General features: G+C 32.1%; 1 protein-coding gene across 1 annotated transcript; it reads right to left on the reverse strand.

Annotated features, from left to right (window-relative positions):
* Window positions 1-1,076: 1,076 nt before the first annotated feature.
* On the reverse strand, window positions 1,077-26,662 carry LOC127735864 (CDK2-associated and cullin domain-containing protein 1-like). The gene is made up of 9 exons (XM_052246265.1): window positions 26,475-26,662; window positions 23,727-23,853; window positions 22,843-22,951; window positions 19,102-19,200; window positions 11,800-11,902; window positions 10,522-10,611; window positions 9,355-9,496; window positions 7,817-7,912; window positions 1,077-4,774 (listed from the first exon to the last, which is right to left on the reverse strand). Exons 1-8 carry the CDS (start codon window positions 26,578-26,580, stop codon window positions 7,861-7,863), a joined length of 828 nt encoding a protein of 275 aa, XP_052102225.1. The 5' UTR covers window positions 26,581-26,662; the 3' UTR covers window positions 1,077-4,774; window positions 7,817-7,860.
* Between the last annotated feature and the right edge of the window lie 197 nt (window positions 26,663-26,859).

Raw genomic sequence — 26,859 nt, forward strand, 5'->3', positions numbered from 1 at the left:
GTATCTATGGTATTGTCATTTTATTAATTATCACAAACAGCCTTAGATATGGTCAGTACACTGAGCTTGCCTGCTTGTATCTATGGTATTGTCATTTTGTAGTTAAGGGTTCTTTAAAGTGATTGTTATCTATCTTTTGTAATTCAACTGATAAAGCCTAAAAGGTTGAAAGGAGGAGGGATGAAATTTCATTTGCCTGTCCCACTTAAGGAAACTCATTATTGGTTCTCTTAATGTTTTTTCATCATTTGTGGAATTAGGTGTTTTATTCATCTGTTCCAGTTTTAGTTCCCTTCAAGTGTCAGAAATTGTTTATATAATTAATAAATAAAACAAATATGATCAAATTTCTGTAAGGCATTTCTATGATTCCTGAAAAATCATCGTTTTTCACCAAGATTTTTTTCTGCATATAAAATTAAGGGTCTACACCTCTTCTGCACCAATGCTCAGTGTTTCTGCATATTCTTTTTTGGCAAGTGAATGGAATGGACTCAAAAAAAGGCTTCATTTTGTTGAGCAGCATAAATTTGACAATACCAGTATCTCAATGTTATGAAAATCTGATTTATCCAATTATCAGCCAGGTTGTATTTTTGTGTTTTCATGATAGAAACAATATTTTTTCTTTGTTTCAAATGGCAAACTGGAAAAGGAATTGATAAGTTTGGGTTAAACTGATCAAAGTTTGTTAAAACATGATGTCTTTGATCAGTCAGGGTCAAAGTTAATAAGGCTGTGTCAACATATTTGGCGTCACAAGGCCCTGACATACAATGACAAATAATTCAGATGTGGATCCAGGATTTTGAAAAAGGGGTCTCACCAACAAGACAAACTTAGAAGAACCTATAAAAAGTCTACACATTAACCATATATGTAGCTCCATCAGGGAGGGGACACCCCAGGCCCATCCATATCCTGAATCTGCCTCTGCAATTATATGAAGAGCAGAGCAATGTGATACATGTAGAGAAAAGACAAATAAAATAGGATTTTAGTTAACATTCCTGCAAACCTACACCATATTTGAGAATAAAATATAAATAACAAGTCTGTTTTTTCTTCAGAATTTATTTATTTCATGTTAATAACAATAACAATTTTCAGATACTATAACAATGTCTTTTTGTTATTTCTTTGTCATACAGCATCAAGTCATTTCCATGCTTTGACATTCATATCATTAATCTTATTTCATAGCCATTGTTACACTACAATGTTAACACATATATTCCTCCATAAAAGATTAATGCCTACACATTCACATTCTACTTTGGAATATGCAAACAATAGATTGAAAAAGACATATTTGAAAAAAGTAAACATTTCTTATGGGTGTACAATTTGTAATGATAATCTATGTCTTCAATAAAGTAAATACAAAGAACTAAAGAACACAAAGAGCATCTGTTGTTCACATGGCATCTTTCTCATGACGAACCATCTTCAACCTAATATAGTTTATCTTTATGAACTATCATTTTATTACAAGTTATTCTATAATAGCCTTCAGGTTTTCTTTTAAAAAAAAGGTCTTCCGTTAACTTAAGAGCAATTGAACCTTAACATGATTGTGATTATAAATAATGTCAGTACGCCAAGTTTGTTGGCCGTTGGGTCATCGATTTATAATCTAAAATATTCAGTATCTTGTTTTCCTGAAACAAATTGAAGTAAATAGCCTTTACTTTTAAAAATAAAAATTTTGTCTCATTTTCTATTTTTAGTAAATGTGGTAGGTTTGTTTGAAAATTTGTCTCAACCATTCTCATTAAAGGTGATATTATCATTTCCTAAAAGTTTATAGTTTCAAGGATTTGACTCTTAAATCTTCTTTTTTTCACATGTTCAAAAACATGTCTTTTATATATTCAGTGTTTATGTTAATGGATATTTTCATACATATTTACTTAAGGCCATCAAAGTTCTTGCTTTAAATTGAAAACTATTACCCCAAGAACCTTGCTACTAAGAACATTTTGTAGGCATAAGATTTATAATGCTGAATGTTCTGTTATTACTATCTATTAAGTTTCAAATTTAAAGTAATAAACTATAACGTCTTGTACATAACAACCATCTGTATTCAATAAAGCGCACACTTGTATTGTAATATATATTTAGGTATGAATCAAGGTCAAACTTTAAACTACATTTTTCTACAAGATTTCCCATACAAAGATTTTTTTGTTAATAAAATATGTTTCTGAGTAAGGCCTTGATTTTTATCTAATTTTGCCCATACTATGTGTAGCATATTCATATGATTGCCATTGAGACAACTATCCATTTGAGTCCAAATGCCAGCCATTGATGTAAGCAACTAAAGTATGGTTTTCAACAATAAGCGAAACCCATACTACATGTATATAGTCAGATAGTGACATCAAATATAAATAATTCTGTTCTAAAGAGTGCAGACTTTAAGTTCCTATTCATTTAATCAGTAGTTCTATCACAATTTTGAAAGATTTGCAGATCTTTACTATTTCTTGAATTCCATTGGTCAGATTGCTCTTATCATATACTATCCTTTGAATGAGTTTATTTAACAATACAGTCACACTAACGTTAATACTATATTGACGATACTGTTAGTAACACTTAATTTAATATGAAGGATATAACTCTATGAACAAAACATAACATGAGTGTAAACTAACATATAAGTTCCCAGAACAGCAGAAAAAAAAATGTAATAACAAACATACAATTCAAAGGTATATTCAAATAATAGCATCAAACTATCCTATTAGTTTCATATCTGCATGAATGTTATTTACAAACTGTTTTTAATATATTCAACAAAGTAAATATTGGCTTCTTAAAACAACTGCACATTTATATTTTTCTATTAAAGTCATATGAATCGATTTTGTTGAAATTACAATGTTACGGAAATTATTGAACCAATGCATGTATATATACTAAACTAAGTCCTTTTAGCATGATTTTTGTACATTTATTACAAATCCATAATTTGTAATTGACAAAAAATATATCATTCAGTGAAAACTTTGCATGCTTATTAACTTTCTGGTTTTATTGCTGAAGTTAATCAATTGTGACCTTAATAAACAATCCAACACAGAATTATGGAGCACATGAAAAATAAGGAAGATATATATATAATACACATGCAATCATGGCTTCCAAAATGGTCATATATTCCGGACATATATAAATTTTGCATGATGCAATAGAGTGATTTTTAATTTTTTATGCATTTTTCATGCTTTTCCATAGGTGGATTCGGGGGGGGCCAGGTACCCCCTTTTATGGGAAAAATTTGGTTGATTATATAGGGAATCACTGAAGCATGACTGTAGTGGGCCCCTTCTTATGGCAGTCAGTGGGCCCCCCTTATAAAAAGTTCTGGATCCGCCATTGGTTTCTATTTGTTACTTAAAAGTTTGTCATTACAGTTGTTATTTGATTTGGTGTGTTAAAATTTTTAGAATCAATTAACACTATCTTACTTCCTGGTTTTTTTACCTTTTCTTCATGGTTTTCCCCTAGCACTTGCACTGTGGCCAAGTACTAACGAGAAGTCTCATGGTTAAGGTCACTGCATACCATAAAGCTATTGGAGAATTAGAGTATCAGAAGACAATACTTCAATAGCAGTATTTTTCAGAAGATTTTGATAAGATAAAGGATTTTCTTTTAAAAGAAAGTTCATGTACACATGTTTTATAGTACAACTTAGCCATTCAGGAGCCTCTGGCCTTTGTTAGTATTGTATCTTTTTTAATTTTAGTTTCTTGTGTATAATTTGGAGTTTAGTATGACGTCCATTATCACTGAACTAGTATACATATTTGTTAAGGGGCCAGCTGAAGGACGCCTCCGGGTGCGGGAGTTTCTCGCTGCATTGAAGACCCATTGGTGGCCTTCGGCTGTTGTCTGCTCTATGGTCGGGTTGTTGTCTCTTTGACACATTCCCCATTTCCATTCTCAATTTTAAGTATGTTAAACATAATCAACTTTTTTTTATAATTTGAAGTATCGTATGACTTTAAGAATTGGAACTTTTCTGGCATTGATATGATAATAGCAGATTCTTTGGTATAAACAATAAGCAGACTGCATCACATACCAACATATCAAGTAAACCTTTGTTTTTTAAGTGATTGTAAGGGGACTCAAATACATATTGTAGTAATATCAGGTGTGACAGGTGTGATAGGCAGCGACTGTCTGATGGAACAGCTGGCTACCCAGAACACTTATTAAGAAGGTCAAGTGTTTTTTTTCACATCAATGTTTACATCAATTTTTAGAAGCAAAACAACCTTTTTTGTTTTAGGAAAAGCCATGTATTGTATTCATTTTCAATCTATATAAACATAATATATTATAATAAAAAATATTCACATATTCACAAGCATCAGATGTTTATAATTAATGTCATAATGGAAACTCTAAATATCACTGTACTTATTGACAAGTAAAAATAGCACACAGGTCTTTTTATTGACCATTCAGTTTATTTTTCATTACCACACAAGTTTCTGTATAAAGTCCATGTACATAATGATATAAAGGATTATAATAAACATTTCTTGTTCTTGGTCACAATTACATTGGAGTTTTTTGCTTTGTCCGAAATAGTATTTACATAATAACATGATTTTATATATGCTGCATCCTTGGTCATTTGATGTTGTTGGATTTCCAATCAATAATTATATAGTTCAGATGTCAAAAGTGCATTATATGGTTGGATTTTTAGAGAATGGTCACAGTGCAAGCAATACATCTAAAAGATCTGAAAAAAAAAACAATATGAATTTGAATACAATTTAACTGCATTAGAAAATGTATAAATTTACAGGAGTTAAGAGTGCATAGGCAGAGTTGCAATCTTCATAGATTTTTAGTAGAAAAACATTTTGTTCTGTTATGTCTGTAGGTATAGTTGTTTCCTATTTTTGGTGACTTATACTGTAAAAGTTTGCTGAAAATTATGTCAAATGATGGGAAAATTCCAAATTTCAGTCTGCTGTGATCTTGACCTTCTACCAAATGATCCTAAAAATCAACATTGGTCTTTTTCACTGCAAGAGGCATCATCAAAACCATGATTTGTAATGGCATCATGATGTTTCAAAAGATATTGTCTGGAAATAAAACCTTTATACATTTTAGTTTATTCCAAGGCACTGTCACCTTGATCTTTCAAAAATCAAAATATTCTTGTTCCTGCCAAGGAAAATTTGCAAGCCACGTTTGATGAAGGTTAGACATATGATTAGACACAATTTTTTTTTAATCAAAATGATGCCTAAATTTAATCAATTGTTACTCTGAAACCAAGTGATTTAAAAATCAAAAGTGGCCTTTCCAATAAGTTTAGTAATAATTGGAAGTATGGATTCAAAGATATAATCTGTAAAAAGAAGGGGTTTCCCCTTGGTCAATTTTCTTTTTTGCCACCTCTTTCGCCTAAAAAATGTATTTTTCACCACTTTCAAATTTTTTTTCACCAACTAACTTAAACATATTTTTTGTTTAAAATTTTCCTTCTTTCAAACAAAAAACAAATAGTTTGCTGCATTGTTGTCTATTATAATTCTTCATATCTATTTTTTAATCTGCATAGTAATAAATAAACACTCAAAAATAACAAACATTTACTTTCTAAAAGATACTGTAAAATTGCAATATAATAGATCATGAAATCATCATTTTTGACGTCTGGGAACATAGGATTTATCTTAAAATAAGTTTATCAGATACTTCCCGTCTAGTTGAGGGATTAAGGCTAAAGAAATTTTTCTTACTTTTGAAAATTTTTTTTTCATAACAATAAATGTGTCGCTAAAATGATTGTGAAGTTCCCACTTCAAAACAATTCTTTCTATCAAAGTTGCAGGATACAGTTTAAAGTCAAAGATTTTTCTTACTTTTGATCTTTTTTTTGTTTTAACAACAGTTTTCTTTTTCGGACCATTGACATCGTTAAAAGAAAAAGAGGAGACGTAAAACTATGGTTCAAATATGTGCGTCCCTAAAACGATGGTGAAGTACCATCTTTAAAACAATTATTTCTATCAAAGTTGTTAAAAAACTCCAGTAAGTGACAAATGATGCCATTTAACAATACAATATACACCTTTATTATATACCGGTTGTCCATTGTTGTCGATAGCTATTAAATGCAATCAGCTGATTATTGATTTTCTTTCATAATCGTAACGAGTTCAAGGTGAATTCCTAGTATTGTCTGATAAGGGATAAAGTCCGAGAAATAAGAAAAAAGGAAACAAGATGGATGAAGATGAACTGTTATATTTCTTTTGCCAATAACGAAATTTTAATCCCCAAAATTTAATTTTTTTCTCAAAATGGCAAAAATGGCAAAGGCCAGCGGAAACCCTGGTAAAACAAGAGTGCACACGCTGAAATGTCTTCTTTACTAACCATTGATTTTATGTTGATAGTCCTAAATACAAGTAACACATAAACTTAACATGACCCAAGAAAATGAGGTCAAGGTCAGATAAACCAAACCAGAAATACATGTACACCTTACAATCATTCAATAAACCAAACATAGTTGACCTATTGCTTATTGTTTCTAAGAAACAGTCTTAAACAAGAAAACTTAACATTGACCAATGAACCATGAAAATGAGGTCAAGGTCAGATGAACCATGCCAGACAGACATGTACACCTTACAATCAATTTAAGCATTAAATATAGTTGACCTATTGCTTATAGTATCTAAGAAACAAACTTAACCATGAAAACTTAACATTGACCAATGAACCATGAAAATGTGCCAGACAGACATATACACCTTACAATCCTTCCATACATCAAATATAGTTGATCTATTGCTTATAGTTGAAGAAAAACAGACCAAAACACAAAAACTTAACACTGTGAAATGAACCGTGAAAATGAGGTCAAGGTCAAATAAAACCTGTGAGACTGACATGTACATCATAAAATATTTTCATACACCATTTATAGTTGACCTATTGCATATAGTATTAGAAAAAAAGACCAAAACTCAAAAACTTAACTTTGACCACTGAACCATGAAAATGAGGTCAAGGTCAGATGACACCTACCAGTTGGACATGTACACCTTACAATCATTCCATATACCAAATATAGTAGACCTACTGCTTTTAGTATCTGATATATGGACTTGACCACGAAAACTTAACCTTGTTCACTGATCCATGAAATGAGGTCGAGGTCAAATGAAAATTGTCTGACGGGCATGAGGACCTTGCACATACTAAATATAGTTATCCTATTACTCATAATAAGAAAGAAATTAACATTACAAAAAATGTTGACCTTTTTTTCAAGTAGTCACTGAACCATGAAAATGAGGTCAAGGACAATGGACATATGGCAGATGGAAATTTCGTAACATAAGGCATCTATATACAAAGTATGAAGCATCCAGGTCTTCTAGCTTCTAAAATATAAAGCTTTTAAGAAGTTAGCTAACGCCACTGCTGCCGTAGCCGACGCCGGATCACTATCCCTATGTCGAGCTTTCTGCGACAAAAGTCGCAGGCTCGACAAAAACTATTTGCCTAATTCCAGTCTATTTATTACTGCTATAACCTTGACCTTTGACCCTGTGACTTTAAAATCAACAAGGGTCTTTATGATCTAAAGGCTCATTATTCACCAAAGATTAGTAAGAGGTGATTTTGCCTCAAAAGATACTGTCAAGAAACAAAACTTTCCATGAAGTTTGAAAGCTAACAAAGGTTTCAAACTGCTGCAACTAAATCTTTCAAGTGAAGAATGTACAGATATAAAATCTAATTGCACACTTACAAAAATGATCACAGATGAATGGATGGATATTTTGTATCCGTTTATCACTTCACAGGTCCGTCTTCTTCTCTGTACCGTTTTCTCGTTGACTCACATCTATTATAAATGAGAAAGTAGAAATTTACATAATGAAAAACCTTTTCATTGTTGTACATGGTTCTTTTACAATCCAGCAATAAATTTTTGAATAAATTTTTAATAAATTAGTTATTATATGTATAATGTAACATCTAACTTTCTGTAAGAGGAACAATGACACTCTTTAGAAGTGGGGCATTGCCATTGGCTATTGAAATGGGATGAGACTGCAGATACCTTTGACAATTCAACTGTAGAAAATGAAATACACTTCATGATGAACTGTCCGCTCTATTCTAACATTCGATTTGAACTAATACAAAATGCTAAATGGGTGACTGATAGTTTTGAAATGTTTACAAAAGTACACAAATTTACATCTATAATGAAATGTGATGAAATCCAACCACTTTTGGCTCACACACTCCATAAATGTTTTATGAGACATAAACAAATTTTATAACATAGTTAAAACTTACAATATTGCTTTAGTTTACTTTGTTTTTTTTTTACAATGTAAATCTTCACAATGAATCTCTAGCAACTTTTGTAGTGAACGTAAAATTTTTAATGAATTTTTACTGAATTTTTTACTGAATTTTTACTGAATTTTTACATAACCTTTACCCAAGTGGTGTTTTTAAACGAATTTCACTGTAATGATAATTCTTTTGTTTTTATCGTTGATTTATATTACTAAGTTTCAGAATATTATTATTTTGAAGCATTCATGCAGATATTTTATAGTCATATGTACATTTTTTTATTAATTTTAAATGATGTAAAACATGACTATGCCTTTTTGTAAAAAAATATTTTCCTTTTGTATTATTATTATAGCTTTTATTTGTATGTACAGTGTCTCAAAAGTCTTTTTTTGATGTTTTTTGTAATTTAACTTAAAACTTAAAACTTAAATAAACTATTATTTATCTTATCTATATTTATATTTGTCCAGTTTCCTGAGTGACCTTCAAATTATGACAAAAACTGGTTTAAAACAAACATGTTAATTAAGTAATAATTTCCATATTATTTCTCCGTCTCACTCAGTAAAACTAATTTTTTTTTTTTCAAAATTACTGTGACTTAATTGTAAGTGTTGCTCGCCACATATTGGAGTCCATTCAAAATTCTGACGAAATTGCAATTTGTTAAATTTTTATCAAATCAAACTGTTCAAAATTTTAACCAACTGCTGTAGAAAAACAACAGTCAGTCATCAGAGTGCAGTTTTCTCTGAAACTCATCCTTTATGATGTAATCAGATAAAAAATTGCAGGAAATGGTATTTCTCTTCCTGATGTTGTAGGAAAAGTTTTGAGAAAAATGTAAAACCAGAACACATTTCTGGCCAAATGCACAAGTCAGAAAACTTCAATTGATTATTGATTTTCTTACTGTTATTGAGAACTTCATCCTCATATTTAGCATACAAATAAGAACTACAACACACTTACGAATTAAAACCATCTAATTTTCTCATTTCTATTTGCATATTTTGTGTTTCTTCTATATATCTGTCTAATTCTGTAACTGATGTATGAGGTAGAACATTTGGAATAAATCGGGAAAATAATTCAGGCTTTAAAGTTGCATATTCTGAAAAATATGACTCAGGCTTTTATATCACATATGTCAAAATATACACAATTAGTCAAATAGCAAGCATACTTGAATAGATGAAACATTTAAATAGAATGGCATATAAAACTTATCTAATAGTTAGTGAAGACATTTGTATAGCTTTGAGCCTTTCTCCCTTTACATACAAAGCAACAGAAACAAAATATGCAGTTTGATTCTTTTAAAATGTGAATTATAATGTTTTATAGAAATTAATTGTTAAATCATCATTTTAATAAGACAATCTGCCATTCACATATATACATACTTTTATATTGGTTGATGTAGTCTGTTGTACTGTGCCATTTTTTTTTTCATTTCATGTTATCCTTTTTGAAGTATCATTCATAAACATGATAAATGCAAATAATTTCCATTTAAAGCATTTGGCTTTTATGTTTTGTTTAAACAAGAATGTGTCCATAGTACATGGATGCCCCACTGGCACTATCATTTTCTATGTTCAGAGGACCGTAAAATTGGGATCAAAACTATAATTTGGCATTAAAATTGGAAAGATCATATCATAGGGAACATGTGTACTAAGTTTCAAGTTGATTGGACTTCAACTTCATCAAAAACTACCTTGACCAAAAACTTTAACCTGAAAAACTTAAACTTGAAAAACTTTAACCTGAAGCGAGACAGACGGACGTTCGAACGAAAGGACAGACAAACGGACAACGAAGGAATGGACGCAGACTGAAACATAATGCCCCTAGGTGGGGCATAAAAAATATTTCCTACTTAACAATGTATTAGCGTATTAGTCTTTATTCAAAGCTTTTTAAATATTAATTTTTGGACAATTACTTTTTTTGGTGGGTCTTTTTTACCTTATTTTTCTGAATTTTTGCTTTTCAGTGCTCTTCAACTTTGTATTTGATTTGGCCTTAGACCTGTTTTTATTCAAGTGCCACTGACGAGTCTTATGTATACCAAAAGTGTGTATGGCATACTAAATTATAAGCCTAGGCCTGGTATCTTTGATGTGTATTTACCTGGATTAATGGAATGAAGACTTTGTATTGTATTACACATCAAGGCTGGAGGAATTATAAAAGGTGTGTTACTGCTTTCTTCAAGGACAGCTGAAATATATCAATACATTATATTTATACTCTATAAAATAAGTTAGCATGTAGGAAGAAATTTTTGAAATATAAAAATGTAGGTCAAGGATTCTTTGTCACAAAGAGAAGATTTGTTCACTAGCAAAAGAGTTTTCTCATAAATTGGAATTAATAAGATTTGGATCTTAATACAGACCTTGAGAAGGGAGAATGAGGAAACAAATTACCATACAAATATCATATCATCCCCAAATCCATTGAAATACGGCATCCAACAAGAGCTGAAATGAATACTTCACTGATAATGATTGACTTTTATGTTAAAAGTCTTTAAGATCAAGGTTTTACTACAGGTATCACATAAACTTATCAATGATCCATGAAAACAAGAGGCTCTCAAGAGCCTGAATCGCTCACCTGTATTTTAGAGGAGAAGATTTTTAAATGTTAGCAAACTTGATGAACAAATTGTGTAAAATTGTCTTTAAAGGGCAACAACTCCTTAAGGGGTCAATTGACAATTATGGTCATATTAACTTTTTTGTAGATCTTACTTTGCTGAACATTATTGCTGCTTACAGTTTATATATATCTATAATAATATTCAAAATAATAACAAAAAACTGCAAAATTTTGTTAAAACTACCAATTCGGTGGCAGCAACCCAACAATGGGTTGTTCGAATGTGTGAAAATTTCAAAGCTGATAGATCTTGACCAATTGAACAATTTTATACCATGTCAGATTTGCTCTAAAAGCTTTAGTTTTTGAGATATAAGCCAAAAACTGCATTTGACCCCTATGTTCTATTTTTAGCCATAGTGGCCATGTTTGTCGATGGATCAAAACTTCGGATACAATTTATAAACTAGATACCCTAAGGAACATTAAGTTAAAGTTTGAAGGTCTTTGGCCCAGTAGTTTCAGAGGAGAAGATTTTTGAAATAGTTTACGACGACAGACGACGACGACAACAGACAACGATGACAGACGACGGACGCCAAGTGATGGCATAAGCTCACATGGGGCCCTTTTGGCCCCAGTGAGCTAAAAAAGTCAAGGTCAAATGAACATTGCCAGATCGACATTTGCATCAATGATCATACATTTGATATCATCTATGTTAATTTATATAATATTATCACATATGAATTCAATCATCTAATAAAAGTGTTATCATACTAAATTGAACATGTATCTACTTACAAAATAAGTGTGCTAGATGCTTTTCTAAAATGTGCTTTCGGAACAATTTCTTTAATTCTGTATGTAAATTTGTCTTCAGTTTTGATTCTACATAATATCTATTCTGAAGTGAGAAAAAAAGAATACATCTATATCCTATATTTAGAGTACCAAGATATAAAAGTTATCTTTTAACGACTTATTGTATGCATTAAATCTATCACAAAAACTAATTCAGTACCATAATAGACAGTATGCAGTAAGACTTGTCTCACCTAAGCCAACTTTTTTTTTTATCAAATTTATAAAATATTTTTTCATGTTTAAAGAAAAGATAATCGTGTCAGTTATTTTTTTTTTTCATATAAAACCATAACACTTGAAAAACTATGAATGAGACACAGTTGATTGTTATGAAAAATAATACAAAACTTTAAATCAAATGATGTTGAAAATCATGAAATATAATACCCTGTTGATTTCAAGAACTCACAATGATACTTGAAAAGTTTGCAATTTTGATAGAGAAATACACATTATTTCATACATATAAATTTGCTTTAGGAATAAATAACCAATAAATAACCATGAATTTTGACAAGTTAGAAATATGACAAATTAGGCTGCACTGAATTACGATCATTTACTATTTTATAAGCACAAGTTTTACAAATTAGTTTTGTTTTGGTTTAAGATTTCAAGGGATGAACTCTTGGTGTGTTGTTAGGCATTCTAATTCCCCTGAAACGTCACTTTCTGAAGGACATCATGTGTGCAGTTTTTCGAAATAAAAAAAATTATATGCTCCAATTTATGTTTCTCCCACACGTCAACATTTACACCCTTAACATTAGTGCATTTGATTCTAATATTTTGGGTATATATACACAGGATAAAAGTCTAATAAAAACAAAATTCCAGTTTAAATTATTGTAATACCTTGTATAAAAAATATCAACTCTTCAAAAGAAGTAAATTTCCTCACGGAACATTTTATTCCTTTTATTTATGTTTAATATGAGAGGACGAGGTAATAATGGAATGCCGCCATTATAAACGATGATACAACTTTTAAAATTATATATAGTTATTTACTAACAAAATTATTTATAAGGAAAGTATTCTGATTTTAACCAAAACTTTTACACAAATAAATGTGGATAGTGTCCCTATGTGGACACAGATGATGCCCCCACTTGCATATCATATAGTTATAAAGGGACATAACTGAAAGAACGGTAAAAGTGACACTACCCAAAAATTTTGTGGTAATAAGCATTGTGTGTAAGTCTCATAACATTTGGTTGAGGCTAACTTTAGAGAACAGAAACTAAAATTTCAGCAATTTTTCTATTTGTAAACACGCATAACTCTAGAACCATTGTGTATAAATTTAATAACATTTGGTTGAGACAAACTAAAGTTAGAGAACGGAAACAAAAAATTCAGCAATTTTTAATTTTTATGTTTATAAAGGGACATAACTCAAGAATGGTAAAAGTGTCACCACCAAATTTCGTACTTAATCTGTATTATGTAGTAATAAGCATTGTGTATAAGTTTCATAACGTTTGGTTGAGGCAAACTAAAGTTAGAAACGGAAACAAAAAATTTGTACTTGATCTTAGTTTTGTGGTAATGAATATTGTGTATAGGTTTTATAATGTTTGGTTGGGGCAAACTTAAGTTACAGAATGGAAACTAAAAATTTTGCAATCTTTCGATTTATAAAGGGGCATAACTCAATAACGGTTAAAGTGACACTACCCAAATTCAACTTGATCTGTGTTTTATCAGTGGAAGTCAAAATTAAACATTGCATTGTATAAAGCATTGATTGTAGTTGATTCAACAATAATCATGGACAAAGGAAGATAACTCCAATTTAAAAAAAAATGCTCTGCAGGGCGCAGCTTGATACGACCGCAGAGATCGAACCCTGAACAGTTGGGGCAAGTATGGACACAACATTCAAGCTTGATACAGCTTTGCATTTGAATTGTGATTAAATATTTGACACAGCATAGGTTTCTGAAACAGAATGAATGTGGTCTAAGAACTTAAAAATTTTAAATTAGACATTCACCTATTATGGTCAAATATCCAAAATCTAAATACATGGTTAGATTCAGCATATCAAAGAACCCCAAGAATTCAATTTTTGATGAAATCAAACAAAGTTTAATTTTGGACCCTTTCGACCTCAATGTGGACAAAGTTGATAACAGGGCCCAAAAATCAAAAATCTAAATACATGGTTAGATTCAGCATATCAAAGAACCCCATATATTCAATTTTTGTTGAAATCAAACAAAGTTTAATTTTGGACCCCGATTTGGACTAACTTGAAAACTGGGCCCATAATCAAAATCCAAATACATGTTTAGATTCAGCATATCAAAGAACCCTAAGAATTCAATTTTTGTTAAAATCAAACTAAGTTTAATTTTGGACCCTTTGGACCTTAATGCAGACCAATTTGAAAACGGAACCAAAAATTAAGAATCTAAATACACGGTTAGATTCGGCATATCAAAGTACCCCAAATAATTCAATTTTTGATGAAATCAAACAAAGTTTAATTTTGGACCCTTTGGACCTCAATGTGGACCAATTTAAAAACTTGGCCCAAAATCCAAAAACTAAATACACGGTTAGATTCAGCATATTAAAGAACCCCAAGAATTCAAGAATAAAACCCCATTGAAATTGGTCAAGAAATAAGCAATTTATACGAAGTATCTTCATTTGCACAATACTGTGCAATTAAATATTTCTTGCTATTGCGCAATACTGTACAACTGACAATTTCTTGCTATTGCGCAATATTGTGCTATTGGATATTTCTTGCTATTGCGCAATACTGTGCAATTGAAGATTTCTTGCTATTGCGCAATACTGTGCAATTGAAGATTTCCTCGCTATTGTGCAATACTGTGCAATTGAAAATTTCTTGCTATTGCACAATACTTATTATATAATAATTTACACATCCTGTTTGGTGTGTATCTCCTACCATATCATTATTATTTGCTTTTAAATATAAATCAGAAATAACCAACTTAAAATGGAAATTTTAAAAGCAAAAATAGGAAAAAAAGAAAAAAAAGGAAAAAAAAAAAAAATCCCCCCCCCCCCAAATTTTTTGAACCCCCTTATGATTCATCACACCCAAACTCAATCCCAGCCTTCCCTTTGTGGTATGGTACCTTGCAGTACAATTTCAGAGAGATCCATACACTTGAACACAAGTTATTGTCTGGAAACTAGAAAAATGCTTATTTTTGGCCCCTTTTCGGCCCCCAATTCCTAAACGTTTCGGCAATTACCCCCAAACTCAATTCCAGCTTTCCCTTTGTGAAATGGAACCTTGTAGTACAATTTCAGAAAGATCCATACACTTACACACAAGTTATTGTCATGAAACTAGAAAAATGCTTGTTTTTTGCCCCTTTTTTGGCCCCTAATTCCTAAAATTTTGAGGCAATTACCCCCAAAATCAATCCCAGCATTCCTTTTGTGATATGGAACCTTGTGGTACAATGTCAGAGAGATCCATACACTAACACAAGTTATGTCTGGAAGTTAAAAAAATGCTTATTTTTGGCCCCTAATTCCTTTACTGTTGGTACCATAACCTCCAAAATCAATCCCAACCTTCATTTTGTGGTATTGAACCTTGTGGTAAAATTTCATAGAGATCCATTAACTTAAACTAAAGTTAGAGTGCGAAAACCAATGTGTCTTCGGACGATGCCGGACGACGCCAGACGTCGACGACGACGACGCCGACGTCATACCAATATACGACCACAAAAATTTTTTGGCGGTTGTATAAAAATTACTTGATATTTAGAAGAAAATAAAAATTTAGCAATTTTTCCATTAATAAAGGGGCATAACTCTAGAACGGTAAAAGTGACGCCACCAAAATTCAAAGTTGATCTGTGTTTTGTGGTAATAAGCATTGTGTATAAGTTTTATAACATTTTGTTGAGGCAAACTTAACTTAGAGAACAGAAACTAAAAATTTTGCAATTTTCCATTTATAAAGGGGCATAACTCTAGACAGATAAAGTGACTCCACCAAAATTCAAACTTGATCTGTGTTTTGTGGTAATAAGCATTGTGTATAAGTTTCATAACATTTGGTTGAGGCAAACTGAAGTTAGAGAACGGAAACCAATTATGGTACGTACGTACGAACAGACGGACAAGGGTAAAACTTAATGCCCCCTCTGCTGCGGCGGGGGCATAAAAAAACCCAATGAAATACTGGTTAGTAAGAGGAGAAAATAGGCCAATATAATAGTACAAAACAAAAGAGGTACGGCCAGTTTTCCATAAATTTATTACACACCGATGGCCTTTTCTAAATGTCTTTAAATCTGTAGAAAAATCATCACAGTTATACTTTGAGGTTTCTACAACATTATGTGTTATTTCTGAACATTTACTAACCAGATTATAAATGCTTTAAGTGACTTGCTTTAAAAATGTTATTTCAGACAGAACATGTTGGAAATTCAAGAAATGAATAACTAGAGGCTCTAAAGAGCCTGTGTGGCTCACCTTGGTCTATGTGCATATTCAACAAGGGACACTCTCCAATATTGTAGATGAGAACAGAATTCATGACAAAAATCTCTGTTTTGTTGATGTTGTATTGCTGGTCATTTAGTCTGTTTAGATTCTCTCTATCTTCTTTAGTTTTTTTTTCTCATAACACAAAAGGGGGTAAAAAAAATCCTCATTTAAGGGCAATCACTCCTATAAAGAGTGACAGTCTACTGACTATATCGGCAACATTTGACTTGTTAGAAGATCTTGCTTTGCTGATCATTTTTGTGATTTAAAGTATCTATTTATCTATTATAGTTTTTATCATATAAGACAAAACGCAAAAAAAGATCGTCATTAAACTCCAAAAAGAAGTCATCCGACCATTTCCTCCATATTTGTATTAATATAAGATCTTGTCTTGCTGATAATTTTTGCTTCTATCTATTATAATTTTTGAAGATATAAGGCAATAAATGGGGAATGTGTCCATGGGACACAGATGATTCCCCCGCTTGCATATAACTCAAGAACTGTAAAAGTGACGCTACCCAAATTTGTACTTGATCTGAGTTTTGTGGTAATAAGCATTGTGAATACGTTTCATAACTTTAAGTTGAGGCAAACTTAAGTAGAGAACGGAAATGAAAAATTCAGCAATTTTTCCATTTGTAAAGGGGCATAACTCTAGAACGGAAAAAGTGACGCCACCAAAATTCAATCTTGATCCGTGTTTGGTGGTAATGAGCATTGTGTATAAGTTTCATAACATTTGGTTGACGTAAACTAAAGTTAGAGAACGGAAACGAAAAAATTCAGCAATTTTTCCAATTGTAAAGTGGCATAACTCTAGAACGGTAAAATTGACGCCACTAAAATTCAAACTTGATCTGTGTTTTGTGGTAATAAGCATTGTGTATAAGTTTCATAACATTTGATTGAGGCAAATAAAAGTTAGAGAACGGAAACCAATTTTGGGACGTACGGGACATATGGACGTACAGACGGACAAGGGTAAAACTTAAAAATGCAAAAAAAATGGTAAAATTCGTCATCAAAGGGCAATTACTCTAATTAGGAGTTGACTGACGATTTCAACCATACAGACTTATTTGTAGAACGTGTCTTGCTGATCATTTTTGAAATTTAAAGTTTCACTCTATCTTTTATGGTTTTCAAGATAATAGGCAATAATTACAAAAAACGATTAAATTTGTCATTTAAGGGCAATAACTCCTTTAAAAAGTCATCTGACAGTTTTGACATATATGGACAACTGGTAGAGCTCAACATTCAGAACATTTTTGCTTTGTCAGATTTTCTCTGTTCATAACGGTTTTCAAAATAATAGACAAAACTTGACTTTTACCCCTATGTTCTATTTTTAGCCATGTCGGCCATCTTGGTTGGCAGGCAGGGTCATCTGACACATTTATTGAACTAGATACCCCAATTATGATTGTGGCCAAGTTTGGTTAAATTTGTCTTAGTAGTTTCAGAGGAGAAGATTTTTGTAAAAGTTAACTGTTGACGATGGACAACGACGAACAATGGACACAAAGTGATGAGAAAAGCTCACTTGGCCCATTGGGCCAGGTGAGCTAAAAAGGAGACAAAAACCAAAACCAATGTTATGGGGGAAGTATTAAAGGTAACATATCCCGTCTTTAAATTCAATCATTTTTGCCAGATCAAAAATTATGAAAAATTTCAAAAATTAATGTCAAGTTTCTTCAACTGTAGTCATTCACCCAAATACAGTTTGACTTTATGAAATTCTTAAAAAAGATTAAAATGTGAATAAAAGGATGTTTTGTGAGTATATCAATGAAACAGCAGCCCACTAACCAAAAAACAAATAATCTAGAGGTCAACATATTGTCTTAAACAATACACGAGTGTGTACACAGTACTGGCATGTCTAGCTCTAAATTGCAGCGAGTCTTTCAATTAAGCCATAAAGAAATTCAACAGTCCGCCATAACTATACATGAGATGTTTCTCATTTGTAACTTGAACAGAATAAAAAGAGAGAGAAATTTATGATATGCATGTGGTTAAACACATTTGTTGGCACCAAACACTCCTCTGACATAGGACAGTGGTGTTGCAGTACAATTCACCTCCAGCATAAATACGCCTTGAACATACACCTCAAGAATATTTACACATTGAGCATACACATTGAGTATTGACTGTAAATGTACCCTATCTTACCATATAGTTAAATATTGGAACAATACCAGATAATGCCTATACACCTTGAGTATTCACTGTAAGTGTACCCTATCTTACCATATAGTTTAATATTGGAACAATACCAGATAATGCCTATACACATTGAGTATTGACTGTAAGTGTACCCTATCTTACCATATAGTTAAATATTGGAACAATACCAGATAATGCCTATACACCTTGAGTATTGACTGTAAGTGTACCCTATCTTACCATATAGTTAAATATTGGAACAATACCAGATAATGCCTATACACATTGAGTATTGACTGTAAGTGTACCCTATCTTACCATATAGTTAAATATTGGAACAATACCAGATAATGCCTATACACCTTGAGTATTGACTGTATGTGTACCCTATCTTACCATATAGTTAAATATTGGAACAATACCAGATAATGCCTATACACCTTGAGTATTGACTGTAAGTGTACCCTATCTTACCATATAGTTAAATATTGGAACAATACCAGATAATGCCTATACACATTGAGTATTGACTGTAAATGTACCCTATCTTACCATATAGTTAAATATTGGAACAATACCAGATAATGCCTGTTGATATTGATTCCATACAGAATAATATTTCTCTAAAAATTGTCTCCCATCTTCTTTCTCCTACAAGTATACATAACCCTGCATTTACTAATGATAGACAAATAATGTTCATGGTTAAAACATACAATGTAGATTATTGATTTTTTTTTGGCATCTCTCTATTCATTTTTTTTTTGCACATCATAAACTGGATAGTGAAGATGGATTACTGGTATTCATATTTGAAATAAATGTGGATAGTGTCCACATGTGGACACAGATGATGCCCCCGCTTGCATATCATATAGTTATAAAGGGACATAACTGAAGAACGGTAAAAGTGACGCTACCCAAATTTGAACTTGATCTGAGTTTTGTGGTAATAAGCATTGTGTGTAAGTCTCATAACATTTGGTTGAGGCTAACTTAAGTAGAGAACAGAAACTAAAAACTCATAACTCTAGAACGGTTGTGTATAAGTTTTATAACATTTGGTTGAGACAAACTAAAAATTTCAGCAATTTTTATGTTTATATAGGGACATAACTCAAGAATGGTAAAAGTGTCAATACCAAATTTCGTACTTAATCTGTATCATGTAGTAATAAGCATTGTGTATAAGTTTCATAACATTTGGTTGAGGCAAACTAAAGTTAGAAAATGGAAACAAAAAATTTATACTTGATCTTAGTTTTGTGGTAATGAATATTGTGTATAGGTTTCATAATGTTTGGTTGGGGCAAACTTAAGTTACAGAATGGAAACTAAAAATTTTGCAATTTTTCGATTTATAAAGGGGCATAACTCAATAATGGTTAAAGTGACACTTCCCAAATTCAACTTGATCTGTGTTTTATCAGTGGAAGTCAAAATTAACCATTGCATTGTATAAAGCATTGATTGTAGTTGATTCAACTATAATCATGGACAAAGGAAGATAACTCCAATTTTAAAAATGACTTGATAATAAGAAGAAAATAAAAATTTAGCAATTTTTCCATTTATAAAGGGGCATAACTCTTGAACAGTTGAAGTGACGCCACCAAAATTCAAACTTGATCTGTGTTGTGTGGTAATAAGCATTGTGTATAAGTTTCATAACATTTGGTTGAGGTAAACTAAAGTTAGAGAACAGAAACTAAAAATTTTGCAATTTTTCCATTTATAAAGGGGCATAACTCTAGAACGGTTAAAGTGACGCCACCAAAATTCAAACTTGATCTGTGTTTTGTGGTAATAAGCATTGTGTATAAGTTTCATAACATTTGGTTGAGATTAACACAAGTTAGAGAACGGAAACCAATTTTGGGACGTACTGACGGATGTACGTACGTATAGACGGACAAAGGTAAAACTTAATGCCCCCACCGCTACGGCGGGGGCATAAAAAGTTAGGACGTGTACGATTGTAATTTTCTATACTTTGGGAGATTGTGTACATTATTTTTTTCCTGTTCTAACTACTGTGCAGTGTTTAATTACTTCATGTGAATGGCTTTATACTATACAGTATACATTAGAACACATTTATTTTGAGGAGAAGACTATCTTAGTTGTGATAACTTGTGTCTTGATTATTTTTGTCATATATATATATAAAATAAATAAATTATGTTTAAATAAAATGTGACATGCCATCATAATGTACTAGCAATTTAAACCTACACATTTCTAGAATTATTTAAAGAAATACAAATCAATAAAATAAAAACCCAATTATGGGAGTTAACTGAAAGGGTAAAATTAATAAAAAGAGTGCTTTACAACCAACATGATTTATACTATCCAAAGGATTTTAAAAAAATCTAATGCCTTGCCTTTTTTTACACAGACATACAATCTTCAAAACAAATCACAATATTTCATATATTTTTGAAAAATAGTTTAAGTGATCTTCTTTTATTTTCTGTATTATTTCAAGAAACAAATGCAAAATGAATAAGCACATAAACAAGGAATTATTTGAATCTGGAATAATTTTGAATTCGTCAAAATTGATATGAAAAGTATGATGAAAACTAGCCCATTTAAGGAGGCTTAGCCATGCATGCATGCATGGGTAACGGGGGTTAGTGAGTTCATACTGAACAAGAAATGATTGTAACAGGATGCTGTTATGAAGTCTCCCAAACGAAGCTCCCATAATTCGTAATTCCCAGTGTCGCCTGACATTGGACAAAGTCCAGTGAAAATTGGTTTGGTCCAGTAAAGTTATAAGCATTAGTGATGCCTGGGGACTAACCCTGTATATCATTCAAATCATCTTGGCATGACAAACCAGAATATATATGGTTTAGCAGTGGGGATCTCAACCATTTACAAGATACTAGAACATTGGGGGTGGAGGGAACCCCTGGGGACTGACCCTATACATCATTCAAATGTTCGAGACACGACGAACAGGAATATATATGGTTTAGGGGTGGGGATCTCGACCATTTACAAGATATTAGAACATTGGGGGTGGGGGTGACCCCTGGGGACTGACCCTGTATATCATTCAAACCATCTTGGTATGACAAACCAGAATATATATGGTTTATGGGTGGGGATCTTGACCACTTACAAGATATTAGAACTTTCTTAAATGGCAGGGGGTGGGGGTGATCCCTGGTTACTAACCCTGTATATCATTCAAACCATCTTCACATGACAAACCAGAATATATATGGTTTAGGGGTGGGGATCTTGACCACTTACAAAATATTAGAACTTTCTCAAATGGCAGGGGGTCGGGATGACCCCTGGGGACTAACCCTGTATTTCATTTGATGTGCTTTATTATGACAAACCAGAATATATATGGTTTAGGGGTGGGGATCTCGACCATTTACAAGATATTACAACTTTCTCAAATGGCAGGGGGTCGGGATGACCCCTGGGGACTAACCCTGTATTTCATTTGATGTGCTTTATCATGACAAACCAGAATATATATGGTTTAGGGGTGGGGATCTCGACCGTTTACAAGATATTAGAACTTTCTCAAATGGCAGGGGGTCGGGATGACCCCTGGGGACTAACCCTGTATTTCATTTAATGTGCTTTATCATTTAGAACATTTTCAATTAAAAAGATTGTGTCTATCACAAACGGTTTTCAATTTATAATCATTTGAAAATTTAAAAAAATAAAATCCCATAGGGTTCTATAGTAAAACCCTCCATTCTTTTTGCCCCTCAAAGTACCCTTTTATAAACCCCAATGCACAAACAAAACCCTGATTGCACCACTAGACATGTTAGTCTAGCATATTGTGAAACCCTAAGTTAATCTGACAAGCGGTTTTGGAGAACGGGTGCGGACAAGTTCAAATTTAAAAGCGGCGGAAGAAGAAGAAGAATAATAATAATAATAAGAACTGAGCAAAACCAATAAGTCTTCCCAAACTTCGTTTGGGAGACTTAAAGATCAGTGAACGTAACCTGAACCTTAGCCCGCAGGCTAATCCTCCATAGATGAGTTAGTTTTCATCATACATTTCTTATCAATTTTCCAGTATTCAAGATCATTCCAGATTCAAATAATTTCTTGTTATAATAATTATATTAATCATATATATATAATGATACAGAATAAATATTTAAAAAAAAGTCATATATATGGTAGGAAATTTAAAAAAGTTGTAAAACATGAGAATGAGGGTTGGAAAATCCAATGCCCTCAAATTGGTGTGGTCCAGGAATTCTCTATTTTACAAATGTCCCCCAATATAATACATACCCATGCCTGGAATTCCTCATTTTTTCCTTCAAGATATTTTGACATGTACTGCATCAGATCTGAGTACAACCTTTCAGAAAATTGTTTACATACACATTTATATACACAGCTGAAAAGAAGAAGAAACATGTCATTCAATCAAGAATACAGCCATCAGTTTTGTTCTGAGTGTCATCATAAATCATACTTGTAAAATTTTGTGTTGTAATACAATTTGGATGATGTTTTTTTGGGAAATTTCTGTTTTTGTTTTTTCCAGCTAGTCTGTATCTAAACTCATGATAGCATATATCATATATAATATAAATGTACTTTAATTTTGTTAAGAATCTCAACCAAATACTTGAAATTTTAAATTTATGGTGTGCTTTTTTAGAAGTGTGAATCTTTGACAACATACAACAATGTGTGATTGATTATAGCAAATCTGATACAAGTTGAGCAGATTTAAAGGAACATTAAAATGTGAGTAAGTATCAGGAGCTTTAGCAAATTAAATTAATTCAGCAAATTTTTTTTTTAAATTAATAAAACTAGCCTACCACGAAAAAATTCAAACTAAAATTTTTCTGATAGTACAGTATGCGGTATAATTTTTGTACCTTAATATGAATTAAAAGAGAGGCATACATCAATGACATAGAAAAAGGCATTCATAGGTAAACAGACAGTCTTCAACAAAAGACAAGTGTCAATCATTAAATAGCTACAAGTTGACTCATGTTTAAATTAATTTTTTAATATTTTTTGTCATTATTGTGGCTGAAATGTACCTCATACAAGAATTAGTCAATCAATCGGTTCATGGGTTTACATATCTAGTACTCTGCCATCAAAGTTCAAAAATTTAAATGCAATCATTAAAATTAATTTATTTTACTTACCTGTACATTTGTTCATATGATATAGGTATTCCTTGACCTGGTGCCATAGTTAGCAAATGATTTATTGCCTCTTCTAATTTTGGCCAGTATTGAGATTCGTAATCACCAGGAGTCAAGGTCATCATCACTACAAAAATCAAATGAGATAGTTGTGATGTAGGAAGCAAAGATCTCTTTGAGAATTCAGAGGTGGGAAAAACATAGATCTCTAAGAGAACTCAGAGGTAGGAAATCTGAGATCTCTGTGAGAACTCGGAGGTAAGGATAAATGATATTTTATTACAACCATATTATACAACTAGCTATAGGGTCAATCTGCATTGTAAATAAACATTATTATTATTATTACATAGAACTTCAACTAAATCATCACCTATTAAGTTCCAAAATTTAAAATAAAATCCTATTTCATGGGATATATTATTTTGGATAATGATGAAGAAACATGTAGCGAGATAATCTCGGTTATCAATAGGCAAGTATCAGATTTGATTTTATGAATTGATTGCTAAGGTTGACCTGGGGTTATATCAGGGAAACATGTGGACATTGCAACTACAGGCACTTCATTCATGCATAAGTATAGGCCCCTCCCGCTTTGAGGAAACAGGCCTTTACTATCCCATGAAACAAGTATCTGTGATTGTGACGTGAAGATGTTTGCTTTGTGACTGACGTAAAGTTTTTCCCGGAATATGCAATGATTGGATTAATTGATTGATTGTTGGTTGTTTAACATCCAGTGGCAAGCAATGATTGGAAGATTGTGTATACATGTACTACAATTTGAAAGTAACGGGTTTTCACCGGTAGCTCTAAAGATGGTCATTATCCGAATAACACATAGAATGACCGAACGACACCTGAAATTTAATTATAGCACATACATGTATTGGTGATCTTTAATCATTGATTAATTAATATTACATTCAAAGTTTATAATATAACATAAAAAGAATTTATAGAAGCAGGTAAGTTCAGAAAGATGTCATTTTAATTTAGTGGATACATCCAACATAGCACCAAGGAAATCAAAATGGGAAGAATGAAAGAGGGATTGCATACTATCAATATGAACAATTGGCAGGAACCCCCTAAAGAGATAAGAACCAAGCCCCTTTTAAAACTACTAAGATTTCCTGCACAAGGCACGGGCATACATGACGGAGTCCGCAGAAATACTTTATTTAGGATTTATTGTAAAAAATTGAATACCAAGATATCCTGCATAAGGCAAGGGCATACCTGTCGTAGTCTGCGTAAATACTTTATTTAGGTTTTTATTTGTAAAAAATTTAAAACTACTAAGATATCCTGCACAAGGCACAGGCATACCTGTTGTAGTCCGTGTAAATACTTTATTTAGGATTCTTGTAAAAAAATTAAAACTACTATATAAAGCTAAGATATCCTGCACAAGACTAGGGCATACCTGTTGTAGTCCGCGAAAACACTTTATTTAGGATTTATTTGTAAATATTTAAAACCATTTTCTCACTGACTCTCCATGAAATGTATTTATTTAACAAACAAAAAATATTTTAAGCGATAACCCACTTCAGATCGAATTAGTCTAAATAATCAAGACATTCAGTCATTCTTTCTTTGACAAAAGATTTAAAGCAATAATTTGTTGAAATCAGTATGTTATTAAACTTTTGCAAAAGATGCAGTAAGGATGTACATATGTAGGACTCAAAGGTGCGATGGGGATGCTGAAGTGCGATGGTCTTTGCCGAAGTGCAATGGTCTGTTTGCTGAAGTGCGATGGTCTATTTTAGTCCTTTGTTACGTTTAATACTAAAAAAAAATTGTTCTCTATAAATTTTCTGTGCGTGGACTTCATTATGCATGAACAGTTTATCTTTATTTGTTCCTCTCAACTGAGATTTCTAAAAGTGTTATAGTAATCTCAGCTCTCAGCACTGAAAAGTTCCATGTTTACCATAATAGCATAATACAGAGAGTCTGTCTGCGGACTCATATGTAGTAAGAGAATTCCAAGCTCCATTGTATGTAAAAAACAAAACTATTATAGATTTAAAAACAAATATCTTCTACAGAAGGCTTAATTTCCCCTTTCTACTAATTATTCACCTTTTCCGGTAGTATTAAAAATGTTGAAATTGCAAAAAGAAAAATCCTTATTTTCTCCAGTTGCAGTTAAAACCACTGACGGTGATAAGTTTATAAGGCCCTTATTATATTGCATTTTTAAACAGCTATCCCATTTGCAGTCATTGAAATTAGTACTGGTTTTAAAGGAAAATAACCACTGCATGTAGCGCCTCTAACAATTGTATGAACGTTGGCTTATTTCTGTCCAAAGTAAACTTCAACGTTACAATTATGACTGGAAAAGTAATGACTATTTTTCATGACTGTTTTAAATCAGACGGTTCTCGATGATGTACTTAATAAACACGAAAAGCTGCTTTTAACAAACAAATTGACTTCTTTATTGACATGAAAACATAACAAAAAACATTTAAAATATAGTTAATGTTATCCATCGCACTTCAGCGTATCCACCATCGCACTTCGGCGTAGCTATCAACAAGATAGCGTCACAATGCGACCATCGCACTTCAGCGCGATCAAAAACGCACTTCAGCGTCCAACCATTGCAATTCAGCGTGACCATCGCGATTTGGAGTACCATCGCGGTTCAGAGTCCTACACATATACTGTATATCAAGTTGAAAATATTTAATTCTTTTTCCGTTTTGGAGGGCGCTGTAGACATACCCATACTACCAGGTCGCAGAAGTGGATGTTCTTCAGCTTGGGACACATTTTCTTTGCCTAGCTCTGGTTGTGTTGAGTCAGCCTCTGCATCCATGGGTTCATCCATGGTTAAAACTTGTGGCAAAATTTTCTTTACTTTGCTTTTATTTTTTCCCGGAAGTCATCAAACTAATTGAAAAAAAGTATCGGACATGGAAAAGATTATTTGGTCTTCCTAAATTTCTAACTTCGTATCCGTAAAGTTTTTTCCTTGACCCACTTTTTAATCAATATTGTATAATCATACACAATAAACTTGAAATCAATTGTTTAATGAAGGGTTACTTATCTTGATACACAAAATATACCCAAAATATGTGTTCAAAAGGTATAGCTTGATCGGAAT

The sequence above is a fragment of the Mytilus californianus genome, unplaced genomic scaffold, assembly GCF_021869535.1.
Source record: "Mytilus californianus isolate M0D057914Y unplaced genomic scaffold, xbMytCali1.0.p SCAF_3, whole genome shotgun sequence".
Classification (NCBI taxonomy): domain Eukaryota; kingdom Metazoa; phylum Mollusca; class Bivalvia; order Mytilida; family Mytilidae; genus Mytilus; species Mytilus californianus.